This window comes from Gekko japonicus, unplaced genomic scaffold (assembly GCF_001447785.1).
Source record: "Gekko japonicus isolate JY-2015 unplaced genomic scaffold, Gekko_japonicus_V1.1 scaffold154, whole genome shotgun sequence".
NCBI classification, from domain to species: domain Eukaryota; kingdom Metazoa; phylum Chordata; class Lepidosauria; order Squamata; family Gekkonidae; genus Gekko; species Gekko japonicus.
In genome coordinates this window covers 657,016-670,538 of record NW_015172008.1, presented here as the reverse complement: position 1 = coordinate 670,538, position 13,523 = coordinate 657,016, and the positions used below count along the sequence as shown (strand labels likewise).

The 13,523-nt window shown below is 44.8% G+C and overlaps 1 protein-coding gene across 1 annotated transcript in view; it reads right to left on the bottom strand.

Moving 5' to 3' along the window:
• LOC107117988 (probable acyl-CoA dehydrogenase 6) overlaps nt 1–11,978 on the bottom strand; it is an 87,059-nt gene extending 75,081 nt beyond the window's left edge. The window contains exon 1 of the mRNA XM_015420196.1: nt 11,572–11,978. Coding sequence (XP_015275682.1) covers nt 11,572–11,745 — 174 coding nt within the window. The 5' untranslated portion in view covers nt 11,746–11,978. The remainder of the gene's footprint in view (nt 1–11,571) is intronic.
• Between the last annotated feature and the right edge of the window lie 1,545 nt (nt 11,979–13,523).

Genomic DNA, 13,523 nt, shown 5'->3' with positions numbered 1-13,523 from the left:
AGGCAACTTGGTTGCAATGTGTTCTGCCTCTGATTTTGTGATGCCAAAGGCAGCCACATGAAAAGAACATAAGAGAGACATGACAAAGGTTTCACTCAATAGCTAATTAACTTTCTGTGTTGCCTAAAGGAAAGTACTAAGAAACAAGCCAAAAAAAGTATTTTTCATGGCAAGGGAAAATTTAGCATAAAGGGTTATCTGAAGTTCAAGCATCTGTTCTGTGACCTTCACTTGGCACAATTAAAGTTTTTACATCATTATATCCCTAATAGCCATTACAAATATGTTGCCTACAGGTCTCTGATGAGGGAAAATACATAGATTGTCTAATCAAGTCTGATTTTAGTAAAACTATTACCTGCCTGGTTACTTAGGGAGCATGCCTAAGCAGGTCTATGCAGCAGTAAATCCCATTTTATTCAGTATGGCTCACTACCAGGAAAGTGTTCTTAAGGTCCTAGTGACTAAAAATAGAAAGGGTTGCATAGAAACCAAGTTAATCCAAGATTTTCAGGATACCTATATAAATACAAAAGAGTAAATTCCTGTCACAAATGTTTGCAGAGAAATTCCAGAAGTGAAAGAGCCCAGAATAAAAATAGTGACCAACAGAGCTGCTATTCCAGTCAGAGAACCAAGACCAATTGTACCTTATTTACTTTGTAATTGTACCTTATTCTTCTTTTCCAAATTCATTCAATCACCCAATAATACACTCAAGTTAAAATACAATCTACCAATAATAAAATCCATATTAAAATTCAAACCTTAAATCCAAATGTGAAATACAACTAGAGATGCATTATAGTCTTCCCACATGTCTTCTTTGACATTTATAGCCATATATGAGGGGGGCACTTTCAATGAGGAAAGGTCATTTGAAATATTTGGAGCATGGCCCTCTGATAAAGCTAGAGATGTCAGAAAAGCAAGCAGAAGATATTTATACCCTGCATTTCTCCCCAGTGGGGAACCAAAGCAGCTTACAATAGTCTCCCATCCTCCATTTCATCATCATGACAACCCTATCAGCTAGCCTGGCCTCCCTTGGGCCAGGGAGGGTCAACCGATTTTGAGACCCAGACCGTAGTGCTCTCTGGGGTATATACGGAGAAAGGCAGTCCCATAGGTATGTTGGACCCCAGCCGTATAGGGTTTTAAAGGTAATAACCAGCACTCTGAAGTGGATTCAGTATACTATTGGCAGCCAGTGCAGTGTCCTCAGCGCAGGCTGGATGTGCTCCCATCTAGGGAGACCCATCAATAGCCTGGCAACGGCATTCTGCACTAGCTGCAGCTTCCAGATCAGCGACAAAGGCAGCCCCAGGTAGACAGCGTTACAGTAGTCGAGTCTCGAGGTGACCATCGCGTGGATCACTGTAGCCAGGTCAGCACGGTCAAGGAAGGGCACCAGCTGCCTAATCAGCCTCAGATGATAGAAGGCCAGCTTGGCAGTGGCAGCTACCTGGGCCTCCATGGTAAAGGAGGAATCCAGGAGCACTCCCAAACTCCAAACCTCTGATGCTGTGACCAGTGAGGCCGCCCCCAAATGTCGGGAGTGGGATCCCCACCCCCAAACCGCCCCGACCCAAGCACAGGACCTCTATCTTCGCTGGATTCAGCTTCAGCTGACTCTGTCTGAGCCACCCAGCCACAGTCTGCAAAGCGCCATCCAGATCAGCTGGTCCGAAGTCCGACTGGCCGCCTAACTTCAGATACAGCTGGGTGTCATCAGCATACTGGTGACATCCCAGCCCATACCTCCGGGCAATCTGGGCAAGGGGGCGCATGTAGATGTTAAATAACTTCGGGGACAGCACAGCCCCCTGAGGCACATCACACTCAAGTGGGTGCCTCATGGACTGCTGTTCCCCTAGCGCCACCCTTTGTCCCCGACCTTGAAGAAAGAAGGCAAACCATTGCAAGGCGAGTCCCCTAATCCCCACCGTCTGCGAGGTGGTGGACTAGTAACTGGTGGTCGACCGTGTCAAACACGGCTGACAGATTTAACAACAACAGTACCGCCGTTCCGCCTCAATCCAGATGCCTCCGGAGGTCATCAGTCAGAGCGACCAGCACCGTCTCTGTCCCATGACCCGGGCGGAAGCCGGACTGGAAGGGATCTAACACTAATGCGACCTGATGCATTTCAGCCCAAATTGGTCTTCTTCAATGGTCAAACAATGTCTGTACATAAAGGCTCATGATACAATAGTAAAACAATATACAAGTTGATATAGGACCAAGAAAGGAGTTTTAATGATCAAGAATAGATTACACAAGGTTAAAGCATATTTGTGAGGCTTCCTTGAGTCTTGTCTTGTGCCTTAATCAATTATATACATGCTGAATGCATTATCTATGGTACATTGGCTCTGATCGGTAGTTTGTGTTGGAAATATGTGTGTTGCAAGGTCTAAAATTCAGTCATTATAGGGTTAATGTGTGCTATTGTGTGCTATTGTTTAGACTGACCTGGAAGGAAAGTAGCAGAAAGCCAATGGAAAGAAAGCCCAGTAAACTGAAGCCTATTTACTAACAATCATTGGTTAATACATTTAGGCGATTTCCTTCTAGGGGTCAAGAAGAAAGAAGAATCTTCTTTAAAGCCCTACATGGTCAGGGACCTACATACCTGAGGGATCGCCTTTCCCCATATGTCCCCCAGAGAGCACTGTGGTCAGGGGCTCAGAACCAGCTGACCCTCCTGGGTCTTAAGGAGGCTAGGCTGTCAATGACCAGGGCCGTCTCGGTGGCGGCCCCAACCTGGTGGAATGAGCTCCCGGAGGAGATCAGGGCCCTGTGGGACCTTTTACAGTTCCGCAGGGTCTGTAAAACGGAGCTCTTCCACCAGGCTTTTGGGAGCCGCCGCCACCACCACCAATTAAGAGCATCAGATGGTGGAATGGGAGAGGGCCCTGGATTCTGGAAATTGCCACCAACAGCCTAAAGAACAGCAATTTCTGCAAGAACAACCAAAATGAACACTGTGAGCTGACTATGAGCTGAGAACTGTGAATGATAGCTGCTACCGTTTAGGGACAACAACAATTACCATCGATTACTAGCACTTTATTATGGTTTTAGAATTGTTTTAATCGTAATTTATGTTTTTAATGTAATTATCTGTTTTATGTAAGCCGCCCTGAACTGGCTCTGGCTGGGAGGGCGGGGTAAAAATGCAAATAAATAAATAAATACTATCTGTGTGTCTGTTGTTGCAAGCATGTAGTCTTAAGAGTTTGTTGTTTTGTAGATTTTCCTGTGTACCCTTCCCTTTAGAAATAAAAGATTTTTACATAGAAAGAAAATGCCTCCTCTCCAGTGAACAAAGATCCATTTTGCAACCTCTGAATATCTAACTATTGTTACCAATTTTCCAACAGTTTGCACCTGTACTCTTTGGTCCAAAACTCGAAGTATTGTCCTATCATTACTTTTAGGCATACAATAAGAAACATCACTCAGCTTGTATGCAATTGACTAAAGCACAAGGCCAGACTCAAAAAGGCCTCATAAACATTCTTTTGCCTTGTATAATCTATTCTTGATTGTTAAATTCCTTTTTTGGCAACCCACTCCAGTACTTTTGCCAAGAAAACCCCATGGAAAGTACCAAAAGGCTAAAAGATATGACGCCGGAAGATGAGCCCCTCAGGTCGGAAGGTGTCCAATATGCTACTGGGGAAGAGCAGAGGGCAAGTACAAGTAACCCCAGAAAGAGTGAAGCGGCTGGGCCAAAGCCGAAAGGATGCTCAGTTGTGGACAACCACGACAGTATAATCACTGACCTCGAGCCAGACATCCTGGAATGTGAAGTTAAATGGGCCTTAGAAAGCATTAGTAACAACAAAGCTAGTGGAGGTGATGGTATTCCAGCTGAACTATTCAAAGTCTTAGAAGATGATGCTGTTAAAGTGCTGCACTCCATTTGCCAGCAAATTTGGAAAACGCAACAGTGGCCACAGGATTGGAAAAGGTCAGTATACATTCCAATCCCAAAGAAGGGCAATGCCAAGGAATGTTCAAACTATCGCACAATTGCACTCATATCACACGCTAGCAAGGTCATGCTCAAGATCCTACAAGCTAGGCTTCAACAGTACGTGGATAGAGAACTACCAGAAGTACAAGCTGGGTTTCGAAGAGGTAGAGGAACGAGAGATCAAATTGCCAACATTCGCTGGATTATGGAGAAAGCAAGAGAGTACCAGAAAAATATCTACTTCTGCTTCATTGACTATGCTAAAGCTTTTGACTGTGTGGATCACAACAAACTATGGCAGGGCCTTAAAGAGATGGGAGTACCAGACCACCTCACATGTCTCTTGAGAAACCTGTATAAGGGCCAAGAAGCGACAGTTAGAACCGGATATGGAACAACTGATTGGTTCAGCATAGGAAAAGGAGTACGACAAGGATGTATATTGTCACCTTGCTTATTTAATATATATGCAGAGTACATCATGCGAAATGCTGGCCTGGATGAATCACAAGCGGGAATTAAGATTGCTGGGGAAAAGATCAACAACCTCAGATATGCAGACGATACCACTCTGATGGCAGAAAGTGAAGAGGACCTCAAGAGCCTCTTGCTCAGGGTAAAAGAGGAGAGCGCAAAAGTGGGCTTGAAGCTCAACATCAAAAAAACTAAGATCATGGCATCCGGCCCCATCACTCCTTGGCAAATAGAAGGGGAAGTCGTGGAAGTAGTGACAGACTTCACGTTCCTGGGATCCCAGATCACCGCAGACTGTGACAGCAGTCATGAAATTAAAAGACGCCTGCTCCTTGGGAGGAAAGCGATGGCGAACCTAAACAGCATGATAAAAAGTAGAGACATCACCCTGCCAACAAAAGTCCGCATGGTCAAAGCAATGGTATTCCCAGTAGTCATGTATGGCTGCGAGAGTTGGACTATAAGGAAGGCCGAGCGCCGAAGAATAGATTCTTTTGAACTATGGTGCTGGAGAAGACTCTTGAGAGTTCCTTGGACTGCAAGGAGATCAAATCAGTCAATCCTAAAAGAAATCAACCCTGACTGTTCCCTGGAAGGCCAGATAATGAAACTGAAGCTCAAATACTTTGGCCACCCAATGAGAAGGGAGCACTCCCTGGAGAAGACCCTGATGCTGGGAAAGATTGAAGGTCAAAGAAGACGGGGACGGCAAAGGATGAGATGGTTAGACAGTGTCATCGATGCAACGAACATGAAATTGAGCCAACTTCAGAGGACGGCGGAAGACAGGAGGGCCTGGCGGGAGATGATCCATGGGGTCGCAAAGAGTCGGACTCGACTGTGCGACTGAACAACAAAAATATTGTTTTTGTGTATTGTTTTACTATTGTACAATTTACACATAAAATATCATAAAATACCATGTAAACAAAGAGGTGATCAGATGACCAATCAAGATCAGGCCACAGGTGGACAATTGGCCAGAAAAGCTGGGCCAGAAAAGCTAGGGCCAGGGAACCTGGGGGGGGGGCGTCTGCTGCCTCAACCAAATGCCCGGTGGAAGAGCTCCATCTTGCAGGCCCTGCAGAACTGCAGTAAGTCCCACAGGACCCTGATCTCATACGGGAGCTTGTTCCACCAGGCAGGGGTCAGGGCTAAGAAAGCCCTGGCCCTGGTCGAGACTAGTCGGATGTCCCTGGGGCTGGGGACCACTAACAGATGTTGATTTGTGGACCTTACTGCCCTTGGGGCTCATATGGGGAGAGGCAATCTCATAAGTATGCTGGCCACTGGCCGTATAGGACTTTAAAGGTAAGCACCAGCACCTTAAAGCGGATCCAGAATTCAATACTCCCATTTATGTACAGACATTGTTTTACCATTGAAGAAGGCCAATTTGGGCCAAAACACATCGGGTCACATTAGTTCCTTTTTGTATACATTGCACTTTTATGCTGTAATGAGGCTACATTTGGGCCCATAAATGTTTTTAACCATTTGATAATAAATACACGTATTTTTGATAATATAGGTTACACATATAGTTTTTAGTAACTCACCCTATACTGTTTTGCAACTAACCTTTTTGGTTCTTGATTCAATACTTTTGGTTTAAGTCCCCCCTCTTTTCTTTTGTTTTAAATCCTCATTCTGCCATGGAAGCTTGCTCGGTAGCCTTGCACTAGTTACTCTCTCTGATCCTAACCTAGCTGCTACTAGGGCCGGGGCCTTTTCGGTGGCGGCCCCTGCCTGGTGGAACGAGCTCCTGGAGGAGATCAGGGCCCTGCGGGACCTTTCACAGTTCTGCAGGGCCTGCAAGATGGAGCTCTTCCACCAGGCATATAACTAGGGGCCGCCACCTTAGTACATGGCCCATAATGTTGACATCAGCAGCTGCCTCAAGAATGAGCAAAATAACACCCAAACACTTATGTGGAATAACATCAAAGCACTTTCATTTGAAAACATCTCATTTGTTTATTTTTAACTGCCGCCAGTACTTTGTAACATTTGTGATGCACTATTTTAATTGTTGTGGTTTAATTCTGTACTATTTATGCTTTTATTCTGTATTGTTGTATTGTTGTTGGAAGCCACCCTGAGCCTGCTTTGCGGGGAGGGCGGGGTATAAATTTGACTATAAAATAAACATAAATAAATAAATAGTGCCCTTTTGTATACAGAGTGAGTAGTTGAACCTGGGTCTCCCAGATCCTAATTAGCTACTCTGACCACTATAATGCTGACTCTCTACTGCTCCTCTTGCCAAACAAGGGAGGAGATTTCCGATTGTTACAGTAAACCCAGGCAATCTAGAAGCTTCATATGCATACGCTATCACAGGTGTCAATGTTACACACCATTATTTCTTTGTGTGCTTGAGCACCAACAGCTATGGTGGCTCCCAGCCTCAGAACAGGTCTTCTGTTTCAGCTCACAAAGTCACTGATCCATGTATTCTATCAGCCTTTTGGACAACAGCCCTTCATGCAATATGGCACCCTTGATCAAGAGAATTTCAAAAGCCACGTGTGATGTGGCATGCAATGTGCTCTTCAGGACGGCATCATTTGTCCCACTGGGTGCATGCAACATGAGTTCTTTGAATTGTACAGGAATTGGATCAAAGTCTTCCTGGAGATGGATAATATGAAAATTCATTCAATTTGCACGATCATAGGTAGCAATGTTGTATGCGGTATTATGATGAGACGTTCCCAGGCAGCAGGGCTCTAAGCAATGTTGATGCTTATGCAAAGAGCAAGAAGATATGCAGCCATTTCCTTTCAGTGTAACAAACGCTGCGAGTTCAGAATTCCATCCTACAGAAACACGTTGCCAAGTTAAATACTATTTCCTAATCTTATGACAGAATTACAAAAATAATAATGGGAGAGCAGGTTGCTTAACGTATTCATTAATGCTGATTAAATAATGTAATGTTCTTTTTAAAAGAAAGCTGCTTTCAGCATCAGAAAAGCACACACTGTGCTCGGTAATTGGGGTGATGCCGTTTCTCTTCTGAGCATTTATTGGAAAGTGTTTCATTTAAATTGTTTCTCATCCTAGCTACAGCTTCTGCCAGCACTAAATCCTTTATTCACCAGCTTTGGTTGCTCCCACAGAGGTTTTGCTGCTCTCTGGCATCCAAACTACAGCATTTTCTATTCCTTTTCATGTCATCTACATCACATCATCCATTAAACATCCACTTTCTGGGGTTTCCCATCCTTTGCTGAGTTCTTTCCCCCACCTGTTTGGATATAATCTTTTGGAAAACTTGTGTCGAAGCAACCTTTGCATGCCATGGGAAGGTGTACATTTTTGTACCTGCATCTACACCATTTTTCTTACATACACTGGATGACTTTGGGGGCTTTTTAAAAAATGCCAATTGCTAGATTGGTATACCACAATAACATTATAAAGTTACGGGGCACAGTCCTGGTTCAGTGGTCTATCTGCTCTACAAGCAGACGGTCCCAGATTCAATCACTGACATCTCCAACTAAAAGATCAGATAGCAGGTGATGTGAAACATCCACACTGTACAGCCAATGCAAGTCATAGGCCCCTGCCACACGGAGGAAAACTGATGCGGGCAAAGTGCGGCTTTTGAAAGCCGGACCAAAAGAGACATGCAGCCGTGGGATCACACAGATCCCGTGAGCCGCTGCGCAGTTGCTCCCCAGCACGATCAGATGCCGGGGAGAAAGCCACGGAAGGGAGCACGAGGCCGCCGGCTGCACATGTGTGTGCATGCGCAGTTCGGCTGGGAGCCTCGATTGCTCCTGCAGAAGGCCGCGCCGGCGATCCGACGGCCGCACTTGCTGCGGCGTTTTAGGTAAGTCCTGCTTTTTAGCAGGTTCTTTTTTGCTGCACATTTTCGGTCTGAAGGGCCGGATCAGGGACGGGTGCGCGCTGCTTCCCAGATGTTGCGGTTTGATCGTGCCCATTTGCTGCACCCCCGATCCGTCCCTCTTCTGGCCCTAAACCTCCTGTGTGACCGGGGCCAGAGTAGACAATGCTGACTATGACAGCACATTGGTTTGACTCAATAAAAGGCAATTTTATATGTGTTCAATAATCAGCTGACAAAATCTACTAGTTCCTCTGACTTCCCAGCCTTCTTTTAAAGAAAGCAAGTCTCTAGTTTTTCCTTTGCCAAAAAGGTGAGAGACTTAATATCTAGAATTAGTAAATCATGAAGCACTAGTAGATCATGACAACAGATTTTTATAGCACTATTACATTATAATGATACAGTAATTGCTGATTTTACTTTAAAAAGCACTCAGAAGGTGGTGGGGCTAAAGCAAGGAGAGAGCAGGAGAAACTGCCATGTAGAGGCTCCAATGGCACTAGCTATAAGGAAAGAAGAGTGCAGCATGGGTTCTGATTCACACAGATTTCTAGAGTTCTGAATTCTGCAACACAGCTAAGAGCTGGCAGAAAGAGCAAAGAAGTGGAAGAACACAGCATAAGAGCAGTACTGAGTGTAAGCAGAGACAGTCTAACTATAAACACACCTCCAAATCACATCCTATAACCTGCAAAGTTAAATTATACACATTTTCAGCTGTGTTCCTGTGACAGACTGTCAAGGGTTAATGCCTAGCAGAGTCTAAGAACCTTTGAGTAACAGGCTGCTCCAACGGAATTCTGTTGAGAAAGTCAGTTAAGGAATGACAGTTGGGAACTGACAGTTGAAGAAGATACAGTTAAGCACTGACTGTGGACTGGGAAGGAGGCTAAGAGAGAGTAAGTGAGTGGATCAAGGAGGATCCCCATTCAAGCCAAAAGGGAAAATAGCTTCTAGTAAAGAGAAGTGATCCCTGGTCTGTGCACAAAGAAGTATTTTGGGAACTTGGTTGTATCTTCCTGCCTTCTGAACTCCACATGTCAGTTAAACGCAGAAACCTATGCTTGAGTATTTAAGCAGAAATTGAAAAGAAAGCCTCTCTCCTTATAGTTTTAGAGACCTTGTAGAATAGCAGAAAGACTTACTTGTTGGCAACAAATTGTCCGGTGTTTGTGTGAACACAAAGTTACCTCGGTTTTATTATCAGTTCACCTCATACATCCTACACCTGATTCCACCTGACCCTTTTCTCTAAGTTAAATAAAACATTTTGTTTATTTTGAATTTTCAAAAGCCTCTCATGTGCCATTTCAAAAGCAGAATTTAAGAAGGTGATTTTGTCTCTTCCCTCAATTCCCTGGGCTGGACCAGCATCCATTCATTCATCATACAGTGACTTCATGGGACAGCTATAGACACACAAATATGAAGAAAATAGATAAAGGGGCTGCTCAGCAAGAAAGAAGACAGAAGGGAAAATCCTGAGTGTGAAGGAAGGAAGAGGGTGAGATTGCCATAGTTCCTATGTCTCTTGGTTGTGAAAATGGTCATTCAATGGTGACTGCCTGTAAACTTTGCTGTCTTCATATGCGAGAAAGTTTTCCAGTAGTGAAGAACAGCAAGACTTTGAATCACCTGGAATCTTCATACATGCCATAGCTATAAATTACAATGGTTCTTTTGCAATAAGGTTGAACACAAAATAACTTTTGTTCCTGCCACTGTGCACTGCCTCTTGACATAGCCATGTATAGGGAATCAAGCCGAACTCAGAACAATACAGCTATTGGGTCAAAGTAGCAATCAGTGCCATCCTAAGCAGAGTTTTACCCATCTAAGCCCTGTTGGCTTCAATGAACTAAGAAGGGTGAAGGTCTACTTAGGATGGCATTGTATCTCTGCTTTAAAATAGCTAACCTTGTGAGGAGACCTTATTTATGTATTGATTTAGTCCCCAATGAGGACTAAAGTGACATATCTCATTCTCCTCTCCTCCACTGTATCCTCCCAAGAACCCTGTGAAGTAGGTTAGGCTGAGAGTATAGGACTAGCCCAAGGCCACCCTGTAATTCTTTGGCAGAGTTGGGATTTGAACCTGAGTCTCCCAGATCCTAGTCCCACACTCTAATCACTGCACCACACTGGCTCTCTTACTGTTTTTTTTAAAGTACTCCACGTTTACAGCTGGAAATTTTTGACATGCTCAAAGAAAATACAACTGTTCATAAAGTCAAGCAAATCCACTGTAATGATTCCTTGTTTTACTATGTGTGTGTTCCTTTAAATTTTGGTTGGAGTGCAGTGATAGCAGAGTAGATTGATTGAGGGAGACAAGTGTGCTGTGATTGGTGGATGACAGAGTGTGGGAGAAGTTGCTTGGAATGAATCTCTGTGTGTCTTGAAGTCAGTTATGAAAGTCAGAGAAATCAGTTGGAGTGATTCAGTCAGTTAGTGAGTCTGAGAGAGAGTGAGATGACTCAGTTCTGTGTGGAGATGTAAAGAATTCAAAATATATGTCTTTACAAGTTTAAGTGTGGAAAAGATATGAGAAGGGTCTGTGAGACTCCAAAGTTATAAAAGAGAAATAATACAAAGAGCTTTGCCAGTGTGGCTACCTAGTGAAAGAGTGATTCCTGTCAGAGAGGGGTCTTATGATCAAAAACTTTGTGTGATACCTTGCCAGTTTATTTTACCAGTTTCTCTTCCCCAAAACAGTTACAGTTAACCAGCAACTTATTTTTGTTCCAAAATTCAATACATCATAATTTGTTTGAGTTTAACCCAGAATTCAGTTCAATCCTTCCTCAGGGCCACAGAGACCTCTGAAAAGCCCAGACCCTGGGTCACATTACCAACAACAGCTAATGAGAGAAGATTGGGAATTTGTTTAAATTCCTGGTGGCAGCAGAAACTACCCTGTTTGTGAACACAAAGTATAATTTAAAGTGAAAACCAGTCCTCCCCAAATAAGAGGACGCCACATGCACCAACACCTCAACTGCATAGTTTTTGAATACCAGTCCTGTACATGTTTACACAGAGCGGAGTCTCACTAAATTCAGTGGTGCTCACTCCAAAAGTAAGTCTCCACAGGGCAGCGACCTTAAATCCTCCTCTCCCACAACACCATTGTGCTAAGTCCTAAAATGTTAAACAGCTAATTAGTTCTCGTTTTTAAGTTTAGGCCCCTTTTTAGTACTGTTCTGACCATCAGCCGCATTTCCGACTCCTAACAGGCCGCTGTCCGTACCTTTCTCAGCGACGCTCTCAGGGCGAAATGCTCTTGCGTGTATATTAGGTGGTTTCTGTCGCTGGTGGCTTCGGCGGCGGCGCTGCTGCTGCTCGGCCTGTAAGAGGCACAGCCAGGCAGCGGCCATTTGGCCTGCCCTGCGCGCGCGAGGAGAGCGAGCCAACGCGGAGCCATGCCTGGGCCAGCTACCGAGTACGTCGTGCATGCGCGGCCCCGGGCAAAGGACCTTTGTTCCCTCCCGCCGCGCGCCTTTAAGAGCTGTTATTTTTCCAACGAGGAGCGAATGGTGAAGGCAGCTTGCAACCAGGACTGGAAAAGTTTCACTTTGCAGATCCAGTCGTTAAGCGCCAGGCCTGAGCCGCTCGGTTTTCTCTGGGCCCTGAAGCAGGGCAAGGAGTCTGCATCTTTCTTTTCAGCGTCTCCAGAGTTGATTCCCCCGGCTGAACGAACGCTGCTTGTCACGAAAAGGGATGGCGGAGTTGTCGGGTTTCAGACCTGAGGCTCGTGAAATCCGTTTACTTATTACATATTTGTTATTGGTAGTTGGTGCTGAACGAAAGAGAGCCGAATTGGGCCCGGGGTGGGGGGAGGCACTGAGCTTAGAAGCACGTTGTCGAAGTGTTTTTTTACGTTTGGTCGTTCAATTCCCTTTCTTGCGCACATTGCTATACCTCATACTGACAGTATGCATTGCGTAGTTACCAACCTCCGGGTGGAACCTGGAGTTCTCCCAGAATTATAACTGATCTCCAAACTACAGGCATCACAGTTGTTCCGGGGGAAATGGCACTTTCCGAAGTTGGACTCAATGACATCACATCGCTGAGATCCCTCTTTCCCCCAAACTCCGCCCTCTTCAGGAACTGCCGATCTAAAGAGTGTCATAAACCAGAGTTAGCAATGTGGATAGCGTACTGATTGAAACACTGAGCTGTGGAGGGAAAGGCCCCTGTCTCAAGTGTGAACTCATGGTGGGTTTAGGCAAACTACTTTCTCTCATCTTTCATTTCACATATGCAGTATGGGAATATTACTGGTCTAGTTCATAGGATGCTTATAAGGGTAACGGGAACTGAGTACTTTGAACACTGAAAGCATGAAACGCTAAGTATTGTCAGGGCTCTAGTCGGGGGGAGCTCTCAGGTACGGAGCTCCGGAAGAGAACCTCTAGGGGGCGGGGCGGTCACGTGGTGAAGCCCCGCCCCCTTCTTTACCCCGCCCTCTGCTTCGATCCTCATTCCGTTTGGGAATGAGGATGAAGCAGGAGGGTAAGTAGCCGGGCCTTCTGACACACTTCCGGTGATGTCAGGGGGCGTGGCCTTCTGTCACTTCCGGTGATGTCAGGGGGCGTGGCATATGCAAATAAGTTATGCTAATGAGTTATGCTAATGAGCTCCGGCAGCTCTTTTTCTACAGCGACCCCTGAGTATTGTTGTCCAGTAGTCTGTACCCTTCACTTAGTGTTTCTAATCATGTGCCTCTGTTCTCTCACTACACACAGCCTACCATAAACAACTTTCAGGTCTAAGTGTCTGGGCTGTGAAGGTGGCAATTTATGCACTTCCCTCTCCTTATTCTTAGAAATTAATGCTCAGCAGATTTAGATTGGTTGATTAAAATCTTTTAAGCCATCAAAAAAGCATTCCCCCATTAATCAGGCAGAACATATTGTTTTTAAAAAACACTTCATTATTTTTAACGGAAGAACCTTGCTAGCTGGCAAGCACCCTCCTAGAATAGACTGTTCTTTTATGTATGAGAACTTGCCTGTTTTAAAATGTACACAGTCACTGCAACACATACTTGCATCCTATAAACCAAGAAGAGTGGAGGTTTGCTCAAAAATGTGGTTTCCTTCAGATGCGAGTGCATGTAGATTTCATTAAGTGCGTAACAAACATAACAGGAAAGAAATGTTGCTTGATGGCTCGGGAGAGTTCTCGAAAAGGCTT